General features: G+C 35.0%; 1 protein-coding gene and 2 pseudogenes across 1 annotated transcript; all 3 read left to right on the forward strand.

Annotated features, from left to right (window-relative positions):
• Positions 1 to 3,590: 3,590 nt before the first annotated feature.
• LOC126709448 (3-oxo-Delta(4,5)-steroid 5-beta-reductase-like) lies at positions 3,591 to 7,789 on the forward strand (annotated as a pseudogene).
• Positions 7,790 to 11,093: 3,304 nt separating this feature from the next.
• Positions 11,094 to 12,748, forward strand: LOC126709455 (3-oxo-Delta(4,5)-steroid 5-beta-reductase-like). Its single transcript, XM_050409707.1, has 2 exons — positions 11,094 to 11,261; positions 11,360 to 12,748. Exons 1-2 carry the CDS (start codon positions 11,223 to 11,225, stop codon positions 12,494 to 12,496), a joined length of 1,176 nt encoding a protein of 391 aa, XP_050265664.1. The 5' UTR covers positions 11,094 to 11,222; the 3' UTR covers positions 12,497 to 12,748.
• Positions 12,749 to 19,786: 7,038 nt separating this feature from the next.
• LOC126716180 (3-oxo-Delta(4,5)-steroid 5-beta-reductase-like) lies at positions 19,787 to 23,072 on the forward strand (annotated as a pseudogene).
• The last annotated feature ends 4,021 nt before the right edge of the window (positions 23,073 to 27,093 follow it).

Genomic DNA, 27,093 nt, shown 5'->3' on the forward strand with positions numbered 1-27,093 from the left:
TTCAGTAGTTTCTTATTTATTTATTTATTTATTTCGTGATCTAGGGCAGATTTGAGTTGATCATTTGATGAGGTAATTTATCCAACATTTGAATAGTCAAATGATGTTGACATGGTTTAATAGTTTAACCATTACCTCATTGATTCAAATAATTAGATTTTTTTTTTAGTAGAAACCATAGTAGACTTTATTTAGATAGAATTAATTATACAATGAAGACAAGAAAAAAGAGGCATTCTTTTAAATAAAGGGATATGCTAACGAGTGCCCATAGGGCACTGGTTAATAATCTATTTAAAGAAAGTTCTTATAGGAAATGAAAAAAAGTAATTAATATTTCGATAGCTTTTATCATTTCCCATAGAAGTGGTATTAAAACTTTCCTAATGACTTTTTTTTTTCTTTTCTTTTTTACAAGATTAACCAAACCTAATGCAGCACGATTACATCGTAAAGGTATGTGAACATAAAAGAAAAGAGAAGAAAAAAATCAAAACTATCTCTAATCAAAGTATTCAAATTCTTCTCCACCCGAACGCATGATGGAGCTAACACTTCACCAATGTTGTTTTGTAGAAGAAATCTAGAACCGACTGATGTAGTCTTCTTTGACGGTGAAATAGACGGACTCAATTTCATGTTGGAGAAGTACCAAAACAGGATTGTGAAAGACTCATACTATCCCTACCAATAATTTGTTTTTTGTGAGCAGGAATATCCAAAAGAATGAAAGCTGTGGATGGAAGCTTGGCTAGACGATAAGTCGAGAAGAATGCTTCAAGACATCAAATAATTGGATTAATAGTTTATTTATTGTATTATATATATAAAACAAATACAAACTTAAAGTTTTAAACAAATAAGATGTTATTCATTTTAAACATAAATATGCACTTACACCAAAGATTGAATAAGATGCCTCATTATCGAAGTGGACCCCTCATCCTTGTAATTATTCTTAAAAATACTCTTTAAATAACTCCTTGAAACCTCTTCTCCTTAACTATAGGATCCTAGTGGATGAGTTTCCTAACAAAAGAATTGGACACATCTACTGGGAAGAAAACCGTAGTTTTGATGGTCTTGCCAACCATGGAATCTTTTTATCTTGTAATTTTATTTATTTTGATATCCCACTGCTTGTGGTGGAGATTGACGAATGCTTTAGCCATGGACCTGGATGGCTTTATTTGTAACTTGCCTATTTCTTTAGTCTAGGCATTATTCATTGTTACCAAAAAAAAAAAAAAAGAAAAAAAAAAGGAAATAGAGAAAGAAAAAGAAGCTAATTAAAAATAGCTATTCAAAAAAAAAATTTAAATATAAAAATTTAATAATTTTTATCTATAAAAATGACTAAATAGAGGACTCTTGAATTTATCCTTTTGACTGCTTATTTTAAGTTCAAAGGCAATTAATATACTTAAAAGCAACCATCTGCTGCCATTAATTTGTTTATTAGTTCTCTGTTTTCATCCATATTTTCATTAGGGCTAGGCTTGGGTCTAATGTCTAGTGATACTAAACCTGTTAGGATGGTCATACATGTTCATTTTTGAATACGTATCACTATCTGACTGGGCCCAGTGCACTGGATGCATTGAATCCAAACCAAGTCATTTTCATTATCATATCTCATGTGCACATGAATGGTGGGTCTATCATCCATTTTTTCAATTCATTCATCCTCAATAATTGCCAGTATTAGAGAGTTAAATGTATCAATTGCAAGCTCACCAAATTACATAAAAAAGTTGAAATTGGGTGCATTAATGACATAAGCCATGATATCTAAGATGGTGATACATGTCCACTTTTGAATACGTATCACCATCTGACTGAATCCAGTACATTGGATGTATTGAACCTAAACCAAGTCATTTTCATTATCATACCTCATGTGCACATGAATGGTGGGTTTATCATCCATTTTTTAAATTTATTCATCCTTAATAATTGCCACTATCATAGAGTTAAATATATCAATTGCAAGCTCACCCAATTACATAAAAAAGTTGAAAGTGGCTGTGTAAATGACACAAGCCATGACATGTATTTTTCTTGGACAGAAGCGCCAAGCGTGGACTCTTGGGAGGCTTCGTACTTATTTGGATGCTTGAGGGTTGCAGTGTCTTTTTAAGATGAAAAGAAAAAAGTCTTGTTTCTTTGTAACATTTCCGTAATCGTGTAACGTTAACTTTAGAATTTTTTCGTCTAAAATTATTTTGCTAGTGAGCACTGGGCAGCCCAATAGCTTAAAAGCAGGTTTATATTTTAAACAAATCATTATCTGTGAAGATCTTTATTTTTTGATAAATTTGTGTGAAGATCATCGGATCCATTTTTAAAAATATGAAGTTTTTCATTCTTTTTCGTTCTATTCCAATTTTTCATCTCAAATAAGAGCTTAAAGATTGATAATTATTCTTTTAAACATATTAAAAAAACTAGACATCCATGTGATTTATGGTTAATTTATTGTACTAATCTTTTTCTTTGTTAATAGGAAAAATAAAAAGTGTGTTGTAGTTCATCTTACATCTTTTAGTATTTTCAATAAACATTTAGGTTTAAATCCTTATTTTTCCCACTTATTGAGTTATTAAAAGGACTAAAAAAAAGATGATAAAAAGTGAAAATTTTCTTTTTACCTCAAAATCCAGTATGGAGTGCATTTGGCTTTTGCATTTTTTTTTCTTTTGCTTTTTCTCACACATTTTAAGTTATTAACATAAAAGTTGTCAAAAAACAAAAACAATAAATTTTGATAAGTATTATGCAAATAAGTTACCACAAATAAACTGTTCCTAAACACATTAATATCACTTGGCAACAAATTTGGGTTGAATGAAGCGCTTAATTGTAATAACGGGGATGTGTTTAATTTTTGGAAGGTGATGGCTAAGGGTGTGCAGCCAACCCACCAACCCACCAAAACCGACTTGACCCAACCCAACCCGTCAGGTTGGGTAGGTTTTTATGGCTTGGTGGGTTAGGTTGGGTTACAAATTTTTTTTGATAGTAGGTCGGGTTGGGTTCGGGTTATAAAATTCCAAACCTGCCAAACTTGACCCGTCCCACCCATATATTTAATACTATATATTTAAAATATATTATATAATTAATAATTTTTTTTAAATAACCAACTCTTTCTATCCTATATAAAAGACAATTAGTTTACACAAACTCTAGAACATTTTCTCTTAATATGCCACCTCCTACTCCCCTCTCCCACTCCCCTTTCCCTCTTTACTCCCTTTTGAACCCTCTCTCCCTCTGCTGAGCCACTTCCGTCCATCAGCTATTATCATTGCCTCAGCGGTGGTTTTATCTTTCCGTTGGTAGCTCTCTTTTTCGGTGTTAGGTAAAGTTTCTCAATGTTTTCTCTCTCTTGCTTCTCTCTCTCTCTCTGTCTATCTGTTTATCTCTCTTACCGTGGTGGATCAACATTTATTTTTTGCTTTGTTGATTTCTTAGTTTTCTTTTTATTGATTTTTAAATGATTTTGTGTTGTCTCAACCATCGGCTTCTTTCTTACTCTGGTGGTTCTCTCTTCCAGTGTTAGGTGCAGGTACTTGGGTTTCTTTCTCTTGCTCTATTTCTCTTTTTTTGGCCTCTCTCTCCTCTCTTTCGCTCTATCTGCTTATCTCTATTGCCGTGGTGGATCAATGTTTAGCTTTTGCTTTGTTAATTTCTTAGTTTTCTTTTGGCTGATTTTTTAATGTTTTTGCTTTGTCTCAACTTACAAGTCTATTTCTTACTCTACAATATTTTTTCTTGTTGACTTGCTGTGTCCTTTTCTCTCTATCTTGTTTTGTAAGTTTGTCTCTATCTGGCCCTCTCCTTATTGTTTTTATTATTGTTGTTTAGTCATTAGTGTTGTTTGCCTTTAAAGAGTTACATTGATACTAATCTTTGGATTTTTTTTAAAAATATATTTATATTTATATTTTTTCTACTCAATTTAATAATAATAGTAATAAAAAAATTGTCCAACCCATGGGTTCGACCTGACCCAGCCCAATCCATGTGGGTTTGATTGGGTTGGGTTGGACTTATGTGATGGGTTGGATTGGGTTGAATTTTTTTAACCCACCATGGTGGATTGGGTAAAAAAAAATCGTTTTCTCCTGACCCATGCACACCTAGTGATGGCTGAATAATTTGGGATTGAGGAGTATGAGTTTATAGAGGAGGGTAAGATTGTGAGCTTGGTGGAGTTGATGAATAGGGTCCGATGTGGGATGAGATTGTGTGGGAGAATCATTTGCAAGTTGCAGCCCACAAAGTTGGAGGAAGTTAATGTGTGCCGGTTTGTGGAATTAAAATTGGGTGGGGAGGCTATATTGGATAGTATGAAAAAGAATAAAGGAGCATGGGTTTTTGGGCTTTAGGAACTCGAAGAGCTGCTTGTATATTCAATTTTCTGGATTGATAAGATAAAATTCTACAAGATTGTGTCTTTTAGTAAAGTGCTTATGATATGTGAATGTGTCTTTGGCTTTTGGGATCTTTGGGAGGTGTTAGCAATGCAATGTTTTGACTTTTGAGTCTTTTGACGTTGCTCTTAAATAAAGCTTGGATGAAAGAGGTTTCGTTGATTGGTTTCACTTTCATCGAACAAAATTAGTGAACTTTTATGTTTTGTGAATTTTCCTGTAATGGCAAACAATGATGCTGCTGTACTTACAGATAACATTAGGCTTTTATTTCTCTTTTGAAATTGTGTTATCTAGAGAAAATATTTATGAAAATTTATGATTTCTTTCTGAATTTCCAAATATTCTGAATTCAGAAAAAAAGTTCACGTCTTTGACAATCTTTTTGCATTCACCATAATTTTGCTCCAATCCCTATAGATAAGATTTGGAGAATATCTATGATTCTAATATCTATAAGAGCATCTTCAGTAGATTAGGCAAATTTTTGTATTGTTTGGAGAATAAACAGTGACTTTTACCTTTTAGTTACCTACTTTTTCAAATAGACTTTCCAACAGATTCTTTATCTCATTTAAATATTATTTTTTCATTCATTATTTATTCTTTTTTTAATAACTACACATTTTCCAACATTTTTTATACAATACCTTATTATTATAATAAAAAAAAATATATTTGAAGAATGCAAAGTTGCTCATCAGACTTGATGAGCTACTGTTCATGAGCCAAAAAAAAATTCAGATATAGAGAGTCTGTTGGAGTGTCATTTTGTGGGTTTACTCTCTATAATAGAGAGTATTTTGTGTGTAGAGAGCCTATTGGAGATGCTCTAATTATGATTTTTTTTTTTCAATATATAAAAAAAAAATCTATAATCAACAAGGAGATGAATATCTATAATTCAAATTGATAACTTGATGTAACCTAGCTAGGAAAGGTTTTCAACCAGACTGTGCACGTGTTATGGCTCGTACCATCAATGTCTATACTGTCTTTTTTTGGATTTTGGAATTTTCTTTCATGTTCTATATAAAGTTGAACCAGAAAGCCAGTACACACAACAAATTAAAATATCTACAGTGTTTTTCTTTGGCTAAAAATTAAGCTTCTATCTACAAGCCTCTTATTATGGTTCCCAATACCATTTCTTCATCCATTTATTTCTTTACTCACAGTAGTTTCAGAATGAGCTGGTGGTTGGCTAGGTCTATTGGAGCTGCAAAGGTATAAATTCGCTTACTCTTTCTATACATGCGAACACATATGCTATTATGAATTTCATACAAGGATTAAGAAATCGGAAAAGGACCAACACTAGTTCCATTGTTATATATATATTTTTTGAAAAATTATACTTTACATCTGATAATTTAGAAATTTCAAGAAGTAGCAAATTAAGTCTCAACCCACGTGTTTAATTAAGCTTTTTTTTTTTTTTTTTTTTTTTTTTTTTTTTTGAGAATGTGCTTTTAGCAGTTTATTATACGATTGAGTTTTTTTTCCCCCCCTCAAAACTATAGGGTTTAACTTTAATTTTTATTACGTTACTTTTATAATTACAGGGTTTAATTTGATCCACCTCTAAAGTTTAAACTTATTTAGAGTTTTAAATAAAAATTTACCTAACTATTTTTGTTTTACTCATCAACTGATTTGAAGAAGAAAATTAGACGATATATATTTTGTCTCATATTTAGCAAATAAACTACAAAAAAAAACATACGAATACCAAGCCCATACCCAATTCCTTATATATAGCCACTCACTTCTCCTTCGTTAATCCAACTAAAAAAATACGTGCTAATTATCAGATTATGGCAACAACAACAACAATATCATTCTAATCCTTATTTAACTCTTTCTTTATGAATTTAACAGAAGAGATCTAATGAAGATTATGAAGCACCAGGAAGCTACCGAAGTGTAGGCTTAGTGATTGGTGTGACTGGCATCGTGGGCAATAGCCTAGCTGAAATCCTAACACTCTCAGATACCCCAGGCGGGCCTTGGAAAGTCTATGGTGTGGCACGACGCCCACGCCCAATTTGGAACAAAGATTACCCTATTGAGTACATCCAATGCGATGTCTCTAACCCTAATGAAACCCAAACCAAGCTTTCCAAACTCACCGATGTGACCCACATCTTCTATGTCACATGGGCTAGTCGGCTCACTGAAGCCCAAAACTGTGAAACTAACGGTACCATGTTCTGCAATGTTCTACGTACAGTGATTCCTCACGCACCGAACCTCAAACACATCTGTCTCCAAACAGGTGGCAAACACTACGTAGGACCATTTGAATCTTTTGGCCAAATCAAAACCCATACCCCACCTTTTACTGAGGACATGCCACGTTTGAACGTGTTCAATTTTACACTCAAGAAGATATTTTGTTAGAGGAAATTAAGAATAAAGAAGGGTTGACTTGGTCAGTCCATAGACCTAATGTGATATTTGGTTTTTCACCATATAGTTTGATGAATATTGTTGGTACACTTTGTGTGTACGCAGTTATATGTAAGCACGAGGGAATTCCTTTGAAGTTCCCTGGAAGCAAAGTGGCTTGGGAGAATTACTACGTGGCTTCAGATGCTGATCTTATTGCTGAGCAACAAATTTGGGCTGGGGTGGAACCTAGTGCTAGAAATGAAGCTTTTAATTGTAACAATGGGGATGTGTTCAAGTGGAGGCATCTTTGGAAGGTGTTGGCTGAAAAATTTGGGATTGAGAATTATGGATTTGAGGAGGGTGAGAAAGTTAGCTTGGTGGAGTTGATGAAGGATAAAGGTCCGGTGTGGGATGAGATTGTGAGAGAGAATCAACTACAACCCACTAAGTTGGAGGAGGTTGGTGTGTGGTGGTTTGGGGATTTGTTGCATATGGTAGGGGATTTTGTGGATAGTATGAATAAGAGTAAGGAGTATGGATTCTTGGGGTTTAGGAATTCTGAGAAATCGTTGATTGCTTGGATAGATAAGATGAAAGCTTATAAGATTGTGCCTTGAAACAGGGCTGGCTTAGCTCAATACAACTTGAGGCATAAGGTAGTATACCAAAAACTTTAAATAAGTCTTTTTATTTAAATATTCCTTAAATAATATTTAGTTTGTAAATAATATATGTCAAAATATTTTCAATTAAAAAAAAAAACACTTATTGACCCACTCTCCCCACAACATTTGGTAGTCTTTCTCTTGAAGGGGCCCTAGGCCTGGCTTAAGCCTAGGCTGGCCTTGCCCTAAGGAAGAAAATGTAAATAAATGTTAGATGAAGCATCTTGTTGGTAAAGGAATGTTCGATACAATAACCATGCGAGATCTACATGCTTTTAATCCTTTTTGTCATTGTGTTTTTGTTGTGGACTTTTGTGGGTGTGTACAATAGCTGACCCTTCCAATATGAATTTTCAACGAAATGTATGATATGTTCGGTAAAATGTATTTGCCTAGATAATAAGAAAAGAAAAGAAAAGAGCTGTTCATACATACATTACCTTTTTTCACCCCAAAAAAAAAAAAAAAAAAATACATACATTACCTTTTTTTTGGACAAAATGGGCTTCTGCCCTTTTTGGGCAAATTAATTAGTCTTTTGCCCTTCTTCCCAAACTAAATAGGAAAATGCCCCTCTTTTGAAAATCGAGTTTTTCAAAATCAAGTTAAAAAAAAAAAAATTCTGGAGCCCTATAGTGACGTTTTTAAGGACCTATAGTGACATTTTAAGAACCTATAGTGACGTTTTATAACTTGATATCCATAAAATCGAGTTATAGGCAATAAAATTTCCTATAATTCAATTTCATGGATATCAAGTTACAAAACGCCACTATAGGTCTTTATAAACGTCACTATAGGTCCTTGAAAACGTCACTATAGGGCTTAAATTGATTTTGAAAAACTTGATTTTCAAAAGAGGGGTATTTCCCTATTTAGTTTGGGAAGAAGGGTAAAAGGCTAATTAATTTGCCTGAAAAGGGCAGAAGCCCATTTTGTCCCCTTTTTCTTTACATACTATCAAACTAATAAGTTGTGATTAATGTAAACATCAATTTTAAAGAAGCCCACCACCAATGCAAATTTTCACACCAATCAAACACTTCCCACGATAAGCTGAGAAATTGTGTGCTCCGGACTAGCTAAATAAAAAATGGTTTCTATGGTCATATTGAAGGCAAAGGTTTTGTGGCCCAAGGAGGATAAGTTTTCTAGGTTAGGCAGCTAGACTTGACAAACAAAAGACCATGTTAAATGCATATAACACTTCGATGCCATTGTTGCCACTAACTTCACCTATCTTTGCTTCTCACAACAAGTAGAGCCCGTTTATCTAAATCCATTCTCCACTCCATAGGCATCCAAACCAAACTAGCAAAGATCTTATCGAGATCTCATTGTACAAACTGACTAAGTGCCCGTTTGTTTCAACTTTTTCAGCCCAAAAGTCACGTTTTGAAAAAAGCCAGCCCTTTAAATGCATTTGGTTAGTATAAAACGCGCATGGACTTTTGGCAAAAATGGACCTCTGAGGCTCCAAAATGGAATCGCGCGTTCTCTTCACAAGTATAAAACGCAACTTTTTGGAAAAAGTTGCGTTTTATACTTGTGAAGAGAACGCACAATTCAAAAAGTTGCGTTTTATACTTGTGAAGAGAACGCGCGATTCCATTTTGGAGCCTCAGAGGTCCATTTCTGCCAAAAGTCCATGCGCGTTTTGATATATCCGTTAGGTGAGTTGGGCAATTACCAAATTAACCCAAAGAATAAAGGATGCTCATGTCTTCGTCTCACGCACAGTTCCTCATTCCTCTTAATAACAAATTTCCAAATCCAAACACAAAAAAATCTATAACAAATTCCCAAATCAGCTAAGGGAAAAAAAAAAAAAAATCAATCCCTTGCAAATTAGGATTCCTCAAAATGCAAAACAAAAAAACATCAGAATATAGCAAAATCTTTCAAATGAAGTTTGTACCCATCTGCGTTTGCTTTGCTCTGATCCAAAAACAACACATCTGAATCATTTCGTTTGTAAGTGGTTGAATTTAGAGAAAAAGAAAAGAATCAAGAAGATTAGGGTGAAGAATTGCATGGGTGTTGCAAACAAAGTGCTTAAAAAAATTTAAAAAATAAAAAATAAAAATAAAAAAAATAAAAAGAGGAAGAAGGAGAGCTGGAACGTTTTGGAGTTTGGTGGAAGTGGTAGGGATAAAAAGAGGAAAGAAGTAAAAAAAAAAAAGTGTAAGGGTACTAGTGTGGAGGAGAAAAAAAGAGGAAAAAAAAAAGGAAAAAGAAGAAGAAAGAGTATCATAATATTTTCACAATAAATTTTAAGTGGTAAGTTAATATTAGCTAATATTGGTGAGAAAAAAATAATTTTTTTAGAAAGAGAAAAAAATAATTTTAATAGTACGTTCAAATTAAAATCAGTATCAATTTTATTACAATATTTTCACAATAAATCTTAAGTGACAGGTTATTATTAGCTAATATTGGTGAGAAAAAAATAATTTTTTTAGAAAGAGAAAAAAATAATTTTTATAGTACGTTTAAATTAAAATCAGTATAAACTATCACAATAGTTTTACAATAAATCTTAAGTGGTAGGTAATTATTAGCTAATATTGGTGAGAAAAAAATAATTTCACAATATTAATTTAAGTATGAAATAAACTTCCTTATATATACATTGTTATTTTTGGTAATATACCCCTCAAACGGCCACTTTTATAAATATTAGCCAAATACTCAGTTTTTTCAAAAAGCACTTTTTAACAGTTTTTATTAAACACTCAGCTTTTTGAAAAAACACTTTTTCATTATGCATTTTTTGAAAACTCAACTTTTTCAAAAAGCTGAACCAAACTCACCCTAATATGAAGAATATCAATTGTTGCAAATTAGTCAATATGAAAGAGTACCGATGGAATATCGCTCTTGTTGATCCATTCCAACGTGGTATATTCCAAACTTGATAGTTGATAAATTGACGCAAAATCGGAAAGGTTTTCATTTTTCAACAAGGTTGTGCAAACAAAAAGCAATACCGACACTCGCATATATGACCAAAATATGTCGACATTTTAATCCCAATCCCCATTGTATTTAACGAAATCTTGTCCAAATTGGACTTTAAACATGTTTCAACTTTCAAGTTCATCCATTCACTTCTTATAATCTTCTATGCAGTGAGGTCAGGCCTAGTACAGTATGTCATGGCTTATGTCATTTATGTACAGTATGTCATGGCTTGTGTCATTTAGTCAATATGAAAGAGTACCGATGGAATATCGCTCTTGTTGATCCATTCCAACGTGGTATATTCCAAACTTGATAGTTGATAAATTGACGCAAAATCGGAAAGGTTTTCATTTTTCAACAAGGTTGTGCAAACAAAAAGCAATACCGACACTCGCATATATGACCAAAATATGTCGACATTTTAATCCCAATCCCCATTGTATTTAACGAAATCTTGTCCAAATTGGACTTTAAACATGTTTCAACTTTCAAGTTCATCCATTCACTTCTTATAATCTTCTATGCAGTGAGGTCAGGCCTAGTACAGTATGTCATGGCTTATGTCATTTATGTACAGTATGTCATGGCTTGTGTCATTTATGTGGACTGTCTTCTTTCTGATTCTGGAATTTTCTTTTATGTTCTGTATAAGTTGAAGCAGATAGCCAGTACACAAATCAGATTAAAATATTTATTTTTCTTTGGCTAAATAAATAGTTAAGCTTACATCTACAAGCCTCTTACTTACAGTAATTTCAGAATGAGCTGGTGGTGGGCTAGATCTGTTGGCGCTCCAAAGGTATAAACTCCCCCACTCTTTCTATATACACCAAGACTTGCTATTATGAATTTTGTACACCAACACATATGCTAACTCTTTCTCTATGAATTTTACAGAAGAAATATGAGGAAGATCATGAAGCACCACGAAGCTACCAAAGCGTAGGCTTAGTGATTGGTGTGACTGGCATTGTGGGCAACAGTTTAGCCGAAATCTTGCCACTCTTAGATACCCCAGGTGGGCCTTGGAAAGTCTATGGTGTGGCACGTCGTCCACGCCCAAATTGGAACAAAGACTATCCTGTTGAGTACATCCAATGTGATGTCTCTGACACAAAAGAAACCCAAGCCAAACTTTCCCAACTCACCGATGTGACACACATTTTCTATGTAACATGGGCTAGTCGGCCCACCGAAGCCCAAAATTGTGAAACCAATGGTACTATGTTCCGCAATGTTCTACGAGCAGTAATTCCCCACACACCAAACCTCAAACACATTTGTCTTCAAACAGGTACCAAACACTACTTAGGACCCTTCGAAACCTTTGGCAAAGTCAAACCCCATATCCCACCTTTTACTGAGGACATGCCACGTTTAAATGTGCCCAGTTTTTATTACACTCAAGAAGATATTTTGTTCGATGAAGTTAAGAATAAAGAGGGGTTGACTTGGTCAATCCATAGGCCTACTACCATATTTGGGTTTTCACCTTATAGTTTGATGAATATAATTGGCACGTTTTGTGTGTATGCGGCTATATGTAAGCACGAGGGGCTTACTTTGAAATTTCCTGGAAACAAAGATGCTTGGGAATGTTACTATGTGACTTCTTCAGATGCTGATCTTATTGCTGAGCAACAAATTTGGGCTGTGGTGGATCCTAATGCAAGGAATGAAGCATTTAATTGCAACAATGGGGATGTGTTTAAGTGGAAGGATCTTTGGAAGGTGTTGGCCGAACAATTTGGGATTGAGAATTATGGGTTTATGGAGGGTGAGAGAGTTACCTTGGTAGACTTGATGAAGGATAAAAGTCTAGTGTGGGATGAGATTGTGAGAGAGAATCAGTTGCAGCCTACAAAGTTAGAGGAAGTTGGGGTTTGGTGGTTTGCGGATATGATGTTGAAGGGAGGGGATTGGGTGGATAGTATGAATAAGAGCAAGGAGCATGGATTCTTGGGGTTTAGGAACTCTAAGGATTCGATGATTACTTGGATAGATAAGATGAAAACTTACAAGATTGTGCCTTAAAAAGAAGGAAATGTGAATCCTTGTTAGATACAATTACTTGTAATAATGGATTTTTTTGCTGTTGTTTGATAAAATAACCATGCGATAGAAGCATGATTTAAATCCAATTTTTTATTTGTGTTTTTATTGTGGAATTTTGTGGGGGTGTGAAAATTTGCCTATAACCCTTTTGTCGTAAATTTTCCTGTACTAACGTGTATGATATGTACAGTAAAATGTATTTGCCTAATAAAAAAAGAAAAGATTAGTTTATATATGTATTACTTTTTAAAGTTCCATTGCGATGGTAATTTGGGGTTAATCTAACATCAATTTTATAGGAGCTCAGCCCTGACACAATATTCTATTCGCAAGGGATAGAGACAAGTCTAATGATATTTATTTTTATGTGTATTTATGTGGTATTCTATGTTTTCTTGTGTGTCCTAACTCCTATATGAATGAATCTCTCTCTCTCTCTCTCTCTCTCTCTCTATATATATATATATATATAACCAAAATAGAGAGAAAATTCAATTAAATTCTAAATTGGAGTCTAAATTTGTGCCACTTGTCTCATCTATTTTTAAATTTTTGTGTCAAGTAAATTATTAGGTGTAGAAATCAAAGAGTCTAAATTCAATTAGATTTTAAATTGAATTTTAATTGGAGCTCTTTTGCGTCATGTGTCCTATCTAATTTTTAATTTTTGTGATAAGTGAATTATTTGGTGTAAAAATCAAGGAGTTTAGATTCAATTAAATTCTAAATCATATATATATATATATATATATATATATATATATATATATATATATATATACCCCTTTGTTTTTAGGTCTCTATTGCTCTTATTATGTTGCCTGATATAAGATTATGTACTACTATTATTTTACTAACAAAGTTGTCCGTATTCATATGCGTATGGCCTAGCTAAAATATTTTTCTTCACCTAATGCTTTAGAGATTGGAGACAATATGTCTTTGAGTAATTCACTTTCAATGTTTATGCAAACTCAAACCTCAGTCATTAAGTTTATCAGCATCGTGCTCCAGAAGCATTTGATTTCCTTCGCTTCCCTCATAAATTTAAGTTTGGTCTTAGCTGTTAAGTTGGCAACATTTCTTTATTATTTTATTTTTATAAAAATGCGGGGGACATCCAAATGATTAATTTAGTCTTAAACATGGTTGTAAACAAGTCAAACCAGTATTAAAACTTCAAGTTCGATCATTCAATTTTATTTCGAACACTAGCTGAACTCGAACTTATTATCAAACAATATTATATGTTTAAGCTTAGTTCATTTTCTTTTAGAGCAACTTGAGCTCGTTCATGAGCTGCTTGATTCACTTATTCTTTTCTTATGTATAACAAAACCATAATTAAAATTTGTATCCCTTCATAATTCTATAAATTTTTTATTACAAATAAACTATTTAAATTATCAATAAACCCCAAATAATAATTTGATATCATGTGATTCTATTTACAAATTTTTACAATTAAATTTTAAGCCTATATCCTATAAAAAAAAAAATTCAAGTCTATAAAAAAATATTTTTAGACAAATATACACAATATTACCTAAGCATTTCATTTGTCACATAAGACCGAAATCAACGAAAATGGAAAAAAAAAAGTATAATGTTTTATAATTTAAGTATGTAGAAAACGTTCTCATTAAAAAAAAAACTATTGAAAACATTATATGATTTTATTATTTTTTGTTTAATTTTCATTAATTATTTCTTAATATTTAAACTATTAATGAGAATGTTTTCAAATGTTTTAATATGATGTACAACATTATATCATTTTATTTTATTTTTTAGAAGGACTATATCTCATGGTTTTACCTAAAAAATAAAAAATAAAATTGAAGTCATGTTTGCTTTAATTACAAGTTTGCCACAGGTAAAACTACAAAGTACTTTATTATATATCATGGAAGCATATCCTGTAAAATTTTTAAAAAGCTTTAATTACAAGTTTGCCACTGCTTTAATTACCGTGTAAACACTGTTTTTTTTTTTTTCTCTCTCTCTCTCTCTAAGAATCAGAATGAGTTGTTACTTGAAATCTGGGAGGGATCACTACAAATCTCGAAGCTAAAGCAATCTTGATCAAGAGCTCTGTTTAATTTTTACTATGTTTTGGGCTTCTAGTTTCATGAACTATAGAATGGTTTTGTTTGTTTGCTATCAATGTCTTTGGATTGAAGAAGCATTTTGTATGAAACTGAAATTTAATTACTAGTCGTCCAGTATTGCTTTTGGTTGATTTAGACAATACCCTGAAGCCCAACTTGGAGTTGTTTGAGTCATTGAGGTTTTCTAGTACTAGCCTTGGCAGAATGCCTAAGGAAGACCCATGTTTGCTTGAAAGTGATGCATACAATGTGGATGAGTTCTTTAGAACTCATGGTTTCAGAGATCAGCAAATATCAGATTTGACCATGAAGCATCCAACATTTTATTTATTCAATGCACATAAGATTATTAAGCCAAAGCTTGAGTTTTTCAAATATTTGGGCTTATCAGATCAGAACTTGAAATTGCAAAGGTTTTTTAAAATAGATTATTGTCTGTGAAGATCTTTATTTTTGGATGAATCTGTGTGAAGATCATCTGATCCATCGTAAACATTTTTCTTGAAGTGAAAATTTTCTTTTTTTGTCCTGTAATCCGGAATAATATGCTTAGAGTGCATCTGGCTTTTTCTTATTTGATTTTTGCTTTTTGCCTTTTACTTTTTGTCATACATACTAAAAACTATATATTTTTTAAAATGAACACTATACAAATAGGTTATCACAAATAAACTGTTTTCAAACACAATCTTATTATTGAGCAACAATTTTGGGCAAAATGAAGAGTTTAATTGTAAGAATAGGGATGCGTTTAAGTGGAAGCATTTTTAAATTGGGATTGAGGAGTATTGTATGGGTTTGAAGAGGAGGGTGAGAGAGTGAGCTTGCAATGGTACAGCCCTAGAAGGTCTTTTTCTTATAATAAGTCTAGCCTCCATGTTGTTATTTCTGATTAAAAGTTCAAATAGTGTATAAAATACCCTTAAACGTTTAGCCCCCAATTACAAAATAACTAATTCAAGCTTTATGACAAACAACAAGTGTGCGGAAAATGAACACAAACTATAAATAGAATTGGTAAACAATCTAAAGCCAATTAAAATCACATCCACAGCAGAAAATAAAAGGCAAAGATTAAGGGAAGAGAGATGAAAACACAAGGACAGCACAACGATGTGTTATCGAAGAGGAAACCGAAACCCTCGGCGTAAAACCTCTCTGCCGCCCTCCAAGCGGTAAGTAATCCACTAAAAAATGTAGTTGGGATACATGAACAGTAATAGACCCTCCAAGCCTAATCTACCCAGTGTACCTAAGCCCTCTAAGGTTCTTGCTCCAACGAGGTTGCGTCGAACCTATTTCTTTTCTAACTTCCCGGATTCTGTTACTTGACCATAGCATCAACCAATGTAAAATTGGTTCCTTCTTAACTGCTTCCCAGAACACCACAAGCCCTCTCACAGTAATGGATATGATGAGAAAAGGTTTTGGTAAAAGGCCTCTCAAGGATTTAACAATGGAGAGGAAGAGAGTAGAGGAATTTGAAAAGTCTCTTATGTGAAGATTGTGGATGAATCAATCTTGTTTTACTCTAGGGTTTCTCTCTCAAAATTCTCTCTGGAAGCTCTCTTTCTTTTATGGGTATGAGGGGTATTTATACTTGGTTGAGAATGGAATGTGAAGAGTTAGGTTTTTCAAAACAGGGCTGGCTCGCGGCTTGACTGAGTCGCGAGATAACTGAACAACCAGTTGTCCTATTTTGTCCTGTAGTGCTCCAGCTAGCATGACGCTTCAACTTCTGGCATGCCTGGCACGTGTGCAGCTTCTAGCGGCTTGCAACCGCGAGTCAAACGCGAGTTTCTGTTTTTCTTGCACACTCTTGAGCATTTCTTCACACTATCTCACTCACTACCCTTACAAGAATCCTACCTAAATACAAGGTTACTAAATGCTAAAATACAAGCAAATTTGGCACGAAATAAAGCCAACAAGATGGTTGATTAAATTCAACCTTACACTGATATTCTTATGTTGTTCCTTAGTTTTTTCCGTTAATGAAAGTCCAAATTATTAACAACAAAAAAAACTATAATTCATCAGGTCCAATCCATAAAAAGACTAAGATTTGGATCGGTTCATGTACATAATTTTTTTTGTGTTTAGAATGAGATATTTTGACCGATTTGTGATTTTTTTTTTCAATATATAAAAAAATATCTATAATCAACATGAAGAACATCAGTTAAATATCGCTCTTGATGATCCACACCAATATCGCAGATATTTCTGCACTTCAAATAACTTGATGTAACCTAGCTAGGAAAGGTTTTCTACCAGACTGTGCACCTGTGTAATGGCTCGTGCCATCAATGTCTAGACTGTCTTCTTTTGGATATGGAATTTTCGTTTATGCTCTATATAAAGTTGAACCAGGCTGTGAATACGTGTTATGGCTCGTGCCATCTATAACTAGACCGTCTTCTTTTGGATTTTGGAATTTTCTTTCATGTTCTATATAAATAAAGTTGAACCAGATTATCAAAAAAGAAAAGTTGAACCAGAAAGCCAGTAAACAAAACAAACTCAAATATCTTTAGTGTTTTTCTTTTGCTAAAAATTAAGCTTTATGATTCTATCTACAAGCCTCTTATTATAGTTCCTAGTACCCCATTTCTTCATCTATTTTTTTCTTTATCTACAGTAGTTTCAGAATGAACTGTTAATTGGTTAAGTTTATTAGTGCTGCAAAAGTATAAATTCCCTTACTCTTTCTATACATGTGAACACGTATGCTATTATAAATTTTGTACAAGGATTAAGAAAACAAAAAAGGACCAACAATAGTTCCATTAATCCATTAGCAATTTTTTTTTTTTTTAAGAAACTATAGGTGTGGAGGGTAAAAGACCATTAGGCCCATGTCGATGTCTATATTGGGCCAAAGGCCTAGCCCAAGGGAAAAATCCCTCTTCGGTCGCGGGGAGGAAAAGCCCTTCCTCGGCTACGGGGAGAGCCCTCCTCGCCACAGTGTAGCCGAGGATGGAGGAGGTAACCTGCCACCGGTAGTGACGCTCCCTATCATCCCACGGAACGGGAAAAGTACTAAAGCAGAAAAGGACAACGAGAGTGTTTAAAGGAAAGGCTGCCATTATTGCATTCAGTGCCTTGTGCCTGACACGGCCATATTTCTCTATCCTTACAAGTACTCCCAACAACTGGAGGGAAGGGCTGGTGGGACAAGTACCTACCCTAGGGACCTCATTCAGGAGAAAGAAAACTACTATAAAAGGGGAGTAAAGAGAAGCAGAGGAGGCGGGGCGAAGACCCCCCAACACACGAGAGGGACCAGGAAGGGCTCCCGAAACTGTACCAAGGACCAATTCTCCCAGATGAACTCAGTTCATCTCATCCTATCGAGTAAAACACCATGACAACTGTTGTCCATACACCAAAGCCTAGCTCCTTGGCCCACTTTCTACAAATTCATTGTATCGGGCCCACTGGTCTAAAGTCCCATGCATCCTAGGCCAGATCAGAAAAATCGGACCCTACAATTGGCGCCGTCTGTGGGAAGAGCTTGTGCGTTGGCAAATATGACAGTTAGTCACGGTCAAGCTCCTATCAACAAGAATCCCTCAAGAGGATCATTTTAGCAGTGGTGCGAGCTACGCAAAAGCCCCCCGTCATTTCTAGGAACACATCGCCATTATCATGGCTCAGCCTCCGTTTTAGGTCACGCTTTGAAGTGTTCACTACGAGGGGAGGACCGCTAGACAGCGCAGTTCAAAGGGCTTCAGACGTCAGATATGCGTCCCCATGCACTTGCCAAGGGGCTTACTCTTGAGACCCCTAATATTCTGGTTCACTAAATTCCCTACAACAGAGAAGCAGAGGGCTAAACCGGAATCTTTCCAAGTGCTAGACAGAACCAAGGTCTTGCATGGTCCTCGAACTCAAACCTATGGGGAAACTAGACACTCTAACGGCCAAGTGCTAGACAGAACCAAGGTCTTGCATGGTCCTCGGACTCAAACCTATGGGGAAACTAGACACTTTAACGGCCAAGTTCTAGACAGAACCAAGATCTTGCATGGTCCTCGGACTCAAACCTATGGGGAAACTAGACACTCCAAGAGCCCAAGTGCTAGACAGAACCAAGGTCTTGCATGGTCCTCGGACTCAAACCTATGAGGAAACTAAACACTCCAAGAGCCCAAATGCTAGACAAAACCAAGGTCTTGCATAGTCTTCGGACTCAAACCTATGGGGAAACTAGACACTCTAACAGCCAAGTGCTAGACAAAACCAAGATCTTGCATTGTCCTCGGACTCAAATCTATGGGAAAACTAGACACTCCAAGAGCTCAAGTGCTAGACAGAACCGAGGTCTTGCATGGTCCTATGACTCAAACTTGTGGGGAAACTAGACACTCTAACAGCCAATTGCTAGACAGAACTAAGGTCTTGCATGGTTCTCGGACTCAAACCTATGGGGAAACTAGACACTCTAATGGCCAAGTGCTAAACAGAACCAATGTCTTGCATGGTCCTCGGACTCAAACCTACGGGAAACTAGCAACTTCAAGAAAGACCTAAGTCCTAGGCGGAATGGAGGTCTCGTATGGTCCTCGGCCCCCCGGCCTTATGGGAACTAACACACAATGGTGCCTTTTTGAGTGTTTAGACCAGGTATAGTCAGGCCTCGGTCCTCGGACCAGACACCTAAAACAAGTTAAAACTACAAATATCATCTAAAATGCGGAAAAGAACCCTAGTACCCAGCAGCCCCCTCGGACAGCCTATTTTAGATTACACGTCCTCAGGCAGTCACCCCGTTCGCAATACAGAACGTGCGGCTGTTATCCCGGTTAGTCCTATATAGTTAACCTATTTAAAGTCGGCATTGTTGTGCCCATGGGTTTCGATAAGCTTAAAGTAATAACTCTTTACCGACAAGAGCATCGGTTCTAAGTACGGTTCGAAAGAAAAGACACTAGCACATTCATTCACAAAATAATTATTGCAGAAAAGAAAGGATACATAAAATGCGATAAAATCATCTTTTATTAGATAAAGAGATAGTACAATATACATAAAAGGGCTTAGACAAGCCTATGTCATAAGCTAACTATAAAAAAAAAAAAGGGGAATACACGGGAACGATAGATCCTTCAATTTTGCTCTAGCAGCAACTAAGCAAGCCTAGGTGGCACCAGTGATGGAAGAGAAAAAGAAGCAGAGGCACCTGGTCCACAACCTTGCTTTAGCAGCAACTAGGCAAGTCTGGATGGCACTAGTGATGGAAGAGAGGAAGAAGTGGGGATGCCAAATCCCTATACCTGCTCTAGCAGTAATCGAGCAAGCATCGTTCTAACAGCAATCGAGCAAGCATGGATGGTACCGGCGATGGGAAGTCCAAACCCTCACGTGCATAACACACGGCACCGAATGGAAGTCCCAGTGCTGTCGCACCAAAAATCTGATCTGACCTCCACCTGCTTCAGATTTTGGCTAAAGGAAGAAGAGGCTCATTTCTTGCCTTATTGAGGAGAAGAAATGTCTTGAGCCTTTGTCTCCCTTCCCCTGACCAGGCCATTCTGAATCTCGAAGATACCCAAGGCTTCTGAAGAGGGTGTGGTTCCTTCACCCTCACCTTAGCCTTGACCATTCCACCTCCTAAAGCTCAGTCACACTGGTAATGAGGACTTTGGGAACAATTAGAGAGTTAGGAATCTGAAAAACTCAAAGGGTCTACAAATAAAGGGAATGACCTCCCACCGTGCTTCTTATATAAAAGGCAAACTTGGTGGCAATCAATTCACCCAAATCTCCAAAAAGGAATTACAAGCGAAATAAATCTCGCTCAATTTCCAAAGTGATCTTCAACCGTTGAATTTATGTCACCTTGTGAAGGGACCCTCATTAAAGCACGCCTCGTATGCCGAAGCGACAGGGACGCGGCTTGGATAGATTAAAAAAATGTCTCACAGCTGGAAACGCGCCTTAGGCAAATGAAGAGGCTCTGGCCTTTAGTGGAGGGCATGACATGGCAAGCCAAGACGGAGGCCTGATGTCACCAAAACCCTCCTTTCCGCCCGAGGAGCCGGACAGCAGGATTTTGAGGGGCTATTGTGGGGGGTAAAAGACCATTAGGCCCATGTCAATGTCTATATTGGGTCAAAGGCCCAGCCCAAAGGAAAAATCCCTTATCGGTCGTGGGGAGGAAAAGCCCTTCCTCGACCACGGGGAGAGCCCTCCTTGGCACAGTGTAGCCAAGGATGGAGGAGGTAACCTGCCACCGGTAGTGACACTCCCTATCATCCCACAGAGCGGGAAAAGTACTAAAGCAGAAAAGGACAATGAGAGTGTTTAGAGGAAAGGCTGCCATTATTGCATTCATTGCCTTGTGCCTGACACGGCCATACTTCTCTATCCTTACAACCACTCCCAACAACTGGAGGGAAGGGCTGATGGGACAAGTACCTACCCTAGGGACCCCATTTAGGAGGAAGAAAACTACTATAAAAGGGGAGTAAAGAGAAGCAGAGGAGGGCGGGCGAAGACCCCCCAACACACGAGAGGGACCAGGAAGAGCTCCTGGAATTGTACCGAGGACCAATTCTTCCAGATGAACTCAGTCAATCTCATCCTATCGAGTAAAACACCATGACAACTGTTGTCCATACACCAAAACCTAACTCTTTGGCCCACTCTCTACAAATTCATTGTACCGGGCTCGTTGGTCTAAAGTCCCACGCATCCTGGGCCAGATCAGAAAAATCGGACCCTACAATAGGGTTTAACTTTAGTTTTTATAATTACAGGGTTTAATTTGATCACCTCGAAAGTTTAAACTTATTTAGAGTTTTGAATAAATATCTACCTAATTATTTTTGTTTTACTCATCAATTGATTTGAAGAAGAAAATTAAATGATATATCTCGTACTCAGCAAATAAACTACCAAAAAAAAAAAAAATGAAAAACAAGCCGACACCCAATTCCTTATATATAGCCATGTACTTCTCCTACGTTAATCCAACTAAAAATAATGAACCGATTATCAGATTATGGTAACAACTTTACAACAGCAAAATATCATTCTAATTCTTATCTAATTCTTTCATTATGAATTTTACAGGAGAAATATGATGAAGATTATAAACCACCATGAAGCTACCAAAGTGTAGGCTTGGTGATTGGTGTGACTGGCATTGCGGGCAACAGCCTAGCTGAAATCTTACAACTCTCAGATAACCCAAGTAGGCCTTGGAAAGTCTATGGTGTGGCACATCGACCATGCCCAAATTGGAACAAAGACTACCCAATTTAGTACATCCAATGCGATGTCTCTGACCCTAATGAAACTCAAACCAAGCTTTCCAAACTCACCGATGTGACCCACATCTTCTATGTCACATGGGCTAATCAGCCCACTGACGCCCAAAACTGTGAAACCAACGGTACCATGTTCCGCAATATTCTACAGGTAGTGATTCTCCACGCACCGAACCTCAAACACATCTGTCTCCTAATAGGTGCCAAATGCTACTTAGGACCATTTGAATCCTTTGGCAAAATCAAACCCTATATCCCACCTTTTACTGAGGATATATCACATTTGAACGTGCCCAATTTTTATTACTCTCAAGAAAATATTTTATTAGAGGAAGTTAAGAATAAAAAGGGGTTACCTTGGTCGATCCATTGGGCTAATACTACATTTGGGTTTTCACCTTATAGTTTGATGAATTTAGTTGGTACACTTTGTGTGTATGCAACTATATGTAAGCACGAGGGGATTCCTTTGAAGTTCCTGGGAAGCAAAGAGGCTTGGAGAATTACTCTATGGCTTTAGATGCTAATCTTATTGCTAAGCAACAAATTTGGGTTGTGGTCGATCCTAAAGCAAGAAATGAAGCTTTTAATTGTAATAACAGGGGTGTATTCAAGTGGAGGCATCTTTAGAAAGTGTTGACTAACAAATTTGGGATTGAGAATTATGGATTTGAGGAGGGTGAGAAAGTTAGCTTCGTGGAGTTGATGAAGGATAAAGGTCCAGTGTGAGATGAGATTGTGAGAGAGAACCAGCTACAACCCACTAAATTGGAGGACGTTGGTGTGTGGAGGTTTGTGGATTTGATGCATGTGATAGGAGATTTTGTTGATAGTATGAATAAGAGTAAGGAGTTTGGGGCCCGTTTGGTACATATGTTTAACACATGTTTTCAGTTTTTAAACAATATTACATGTCTTTCCACACACTTTTTTACCTACACATATTTCCAAAAAATATAAACAACTTTATTAGAACTACATTACCAAACGGACCCTGGATTCTTGGAGTTTAGGAACTCTAAGATATCATTGATTGCTTGGATAGATAAGACGAAGATTTACAAGATTGTGCCTTGAAACAGGGCCGGCTTAGCTCAATACAATTTGAAGCTTAAGGCAATATGCCAAGAACTTTAAATATGTCTTTTTATTTAAATATTCCTTAAATAATATTTAGTTTGAAAATGATTTATCCCCAAAACACTTGGGATCTTTCTCTGGTAGGGGGCCCTAGGCTAGGCCTAAGCAAAATGTGAACAAATGTTAGATACGCTCATCTTGTTGGCAATGGAATGTTCTTTTAATCCTTTTTGTCATTGTGTTTTTGTTGTGTACTTTTGTGGATGTGTACAATAGTTGACCCTTACAATATGAATTTTCTATGAAATGTATGATATGTTCAGTAAAATGTATTTGCCTAATTAATAAGAAAAGAAAAGAAAAGAGCTGTTCAAACATATATAGTGTTTATTACATTACAGTATTTATTACAGTCTACCAAACATGTTCTAATAAGTTTTGATATTTCTACATTTCAAACTTGATATTGAGGATGAGTTTGGGATAAGCTTATTTCCTTCAACTTATTTAGTTTTTAGTTTCTTTTTGGTACTATTCATGAGTTTAATTTCACTTTTTAGTACTATTTATGAGTCTTATTATACTATTCAACTAACTTTTTAACTTTTTTTTTTCTATACTTTTAGCAATTCTAATTCCAGCTAAATAAATTGTTCCTAACGTACTCTAAATAACTTGACGCAATATCGGAAAGGTTTTCATTTTTCAATAAGGTTGTGCAAACCAAAAGCAATACGGACACTTGCTTGGCTGCCTTTGTGTCGTATCGCATGTCCAGAATATATCCACATTTTGATCCCAATCCCCATTGTATTTAAGGTCCAGTTAATGTGTGCCCTTAGGGCACACATTAACCGTACAAATAAATGAATAGTTTATTAATTTTGTTTTGCTTTTTCACAAGACAACAATGACTTCTACAGAAAGAAGAGAAAAGCATCTGACAAATTATATTTTTCTGAGAAGACTAAACTACCCTTCACTCATTTCTCCTCCTCCTCCTCCTCGAAAGTTGAAACACAAGTTACATAACTCAAAAAAGTTAACTGAAAACAACACTCTACCACCAAACAAACTCTAACAAAAATTCTCATTAAAAAAAAAATCCTCTTACAAAAATTACAACTCATACAAATTTCAGATGTTACTAGAACAAACCCAGAACATATAATCAATAAAAAAAAAATTATGACTTAAATATTTTTAAAAAAGAAATCGATATGGGTTTAAATAGTTGTGAATCTCGGCGTTAGAACCGTTCAAAGCTAAACAACTATTTGTTGCCGACGACAAGAGGGGCCTTGAAATGGGTGCGTCGGCCAGGCGTGGTTCATGATCGGGTGTTCCTTGAAGCCATCCCCATTTCGTGCTTGAGTTCTCTTTGATTTTAGTGGTCTCTATCTGTTGAGGGAATGAAAGAAAGAAAGAAAAAATATAGAGGAAGAGATGGGATCTGAGAGAAAATGAAGGAAAGAAAGAAAAAAAAATGTAGTGAATTGAAAGAGAAGAAACAGTACAATTGAAGACCATAAGAAAAAAAAATGTAGTGAATTGAAAGAGAAGAAACAGTACAATTGAAGACCAAGACTTTATCGCAGTGTAGCAGTTGAAAGGAAGACAAGAGCCACATGTTGTCCTCATATGGATATGTGGTAAACAAAGAGCCGCACAACATTTTTTTTTTTTTTTCTTCTCCTTAAAGGCCTACACTACACAATGAATAACTTTTTGACCATGGAGCCTTGGCTCCTTGCTACAAACAATTATCTAAGTTTAATGATTAAATAATGCTAACTATAATGAAATTTATTGTGAAATTTATTATAAGTATTTGTGAAAAACTAAATTTATTGTGAAATTTATTATAAGTATCTTCTTTTTTTTTGAAGCAAAATTTATTATAAGTATCAATTGTGACTATTATTCACATCATTTTTATTCTGTCACGTGACATTATTTTATTGGACAAGCTAAACACGTGTAACATTATTTTGTGACACTCAGTGGAAAAGTATAAATGAAGAGGCTACTGATGTAAACAATATACATCTTCAAGAGGTAAAATCAAAATTTTAAAACTCTAGGAAAAATAAAGATCACATCAATAAAATCTTTAAATTTCAAGTTTTCATTGAGTGTGAATTTTGACAAATACACATTCGCACTACATTTTCTTCTTATAACCTCTATACTTGTAACATTTCAAGATGATATGAGGTCAATAAGTATCATGACAATAAAATCTTGTTTCTTGCAACAATGACCAATTCCTTTTGAGTCAGCAATTTCTATTTGTATATGTGATGGCAAGAGCTTGAGTCATTGAATTTTTTTTTTCCTGGTCCTGTAGCACTAGTCTTATCAAAGTAAGTATGTAAGAGGCCCCACTCTCAGTCCACCAACTTTTTGTTGGGACAAACCCGCATGAATTGGTGGGGTTGTGTTGGTGCCCCGCTATATTTCCCCATAGATTTAGGGTTTTACATGGAGTTGACATTTATTTTATTTAAATAGTAAAAATAATAAAATCCAAAATGAAAGAAATAAAAATATTTATTGATTAGTAGTGGTTTAGAGGTGTTAGAGATTTAGTGTCCTAAGACAATAAAACATAAATAGTAATTTTTAAAATTATTTTAAGTTTAAAAATAGTACCTCGCTATTTTGTGTTTCAAATGTCGTTGCTCCTTAGATGAATCCACTATTTTTAATTGTTGTCTACCTTCTCGATGACAAAAGAAATCACGTCTTACATTTTCTCCATTTTTTGTGACAAAACAACCTTTTCGAATTGTAAAACCATATCGATTTGCATAATTTTTATAGAAAATGAAAGCCTCTTCTTCACTAAGAAAACATTGACCAACAAAAGGTTCAAACTCATTTTCTATTGAATTAATATCTTCATTTTCTTCAATAACTCCTATTTCTTCTATTGGATATTCATTCTAAACCACTATTTCCTCCCCACAAATGTCATTACTTTCTCCATCATTTGGAAGCTCATTTAAGTCAACACAATTCCTTGAAACACTTTGATAAATCTCACTTGCAATTACAATATCATTCATTTGTTCTATGTTGTAACAAGGATAAAAAATAAATAAAAAAATAAAAAAAATCAACATCATATTCAATTATAAATGAAATATAAACTATAAATAAAATAAAATAAAAATAAAATAGTATACCTTCTTGAGGTAATTCATTTAAGTCAAAACAACTCATTGGAACTAATTGATGAATCTCACTTGCAACAAAATTCTCATCCATTGATTCTACAATAATTTTTAAAAAATGATAAATAAATATTAACATCATATTTCAATATATTTGAAAAATAAATTAAGAACAAAAGAAATATATGTACCTTATTTATAATTTCTTGAACACTATATTCTTGTAAACATTCTTTAATCATTCATTGAACTCATATTTCTTTTTTGTCTTTTTGCTGAATATTGAACTCATCTTTTAGTTTTTTCTATGATATTGGTAAAGTGGGGGAGAAGAAAAAGTAAATATTGGTAAAGTAAGTATTGGTAAAATAAATATAACATCATATTTCAATATATTTGAAAAATAAATTAAGAACAAAAGAAATAAATATACTTTATTTATAATTTCTTGAATACTGTATTCTTATAAATATTTTTTAATCATTGATTGAACTCATCTTTTTTTCTTGTCTTTTTGTTGAATATTGAACTCATCTTTTAGGTTTTTTTATGATATTGGTAAAGTGGAGGAGAAGAAAAAGTAAATATTGGTAAAGTAAGTATTGGTTGGAGTAGATGAAATAAGAAAGGGTGGGAAATTGCAAAAAGTAAATTTTTGTCTTGTTAAAAAATTGTGAGGACATCATAGTAATTTTAGCTTGCTAGATCCGGCCACAACAAAGGATTGTTGGCAAGATCAAAAAAAATCCCTACTCAGCTAATTTCAAGTTTCCACGCAAGGGGGGCCACCACCATCATTGGCATAACCGTGTGTCCTTGCCTTGTATTTAAGGGAAATCTTGGCCAGATTTGACTTTGACATGTTCCAAGTTCATCCATTCACTTCTACGTACTAGTCTTCAATGCAGTCAGGTTAGGCCTAGTTAGGT

Source organism: Quercus robur, chromosome 2 (assembly GCF_932294415.1).
Source record: "Quercus robur chromosome 2, dhQueRobu3.1, whole genome shotgun sequence".
Taxonomy (NCBI): Eukaryota; Viridiplantae; Streptophyta; class Magnoliopsida; order Fagales; family Fagaceae; genus Quercus; species Quercus robur.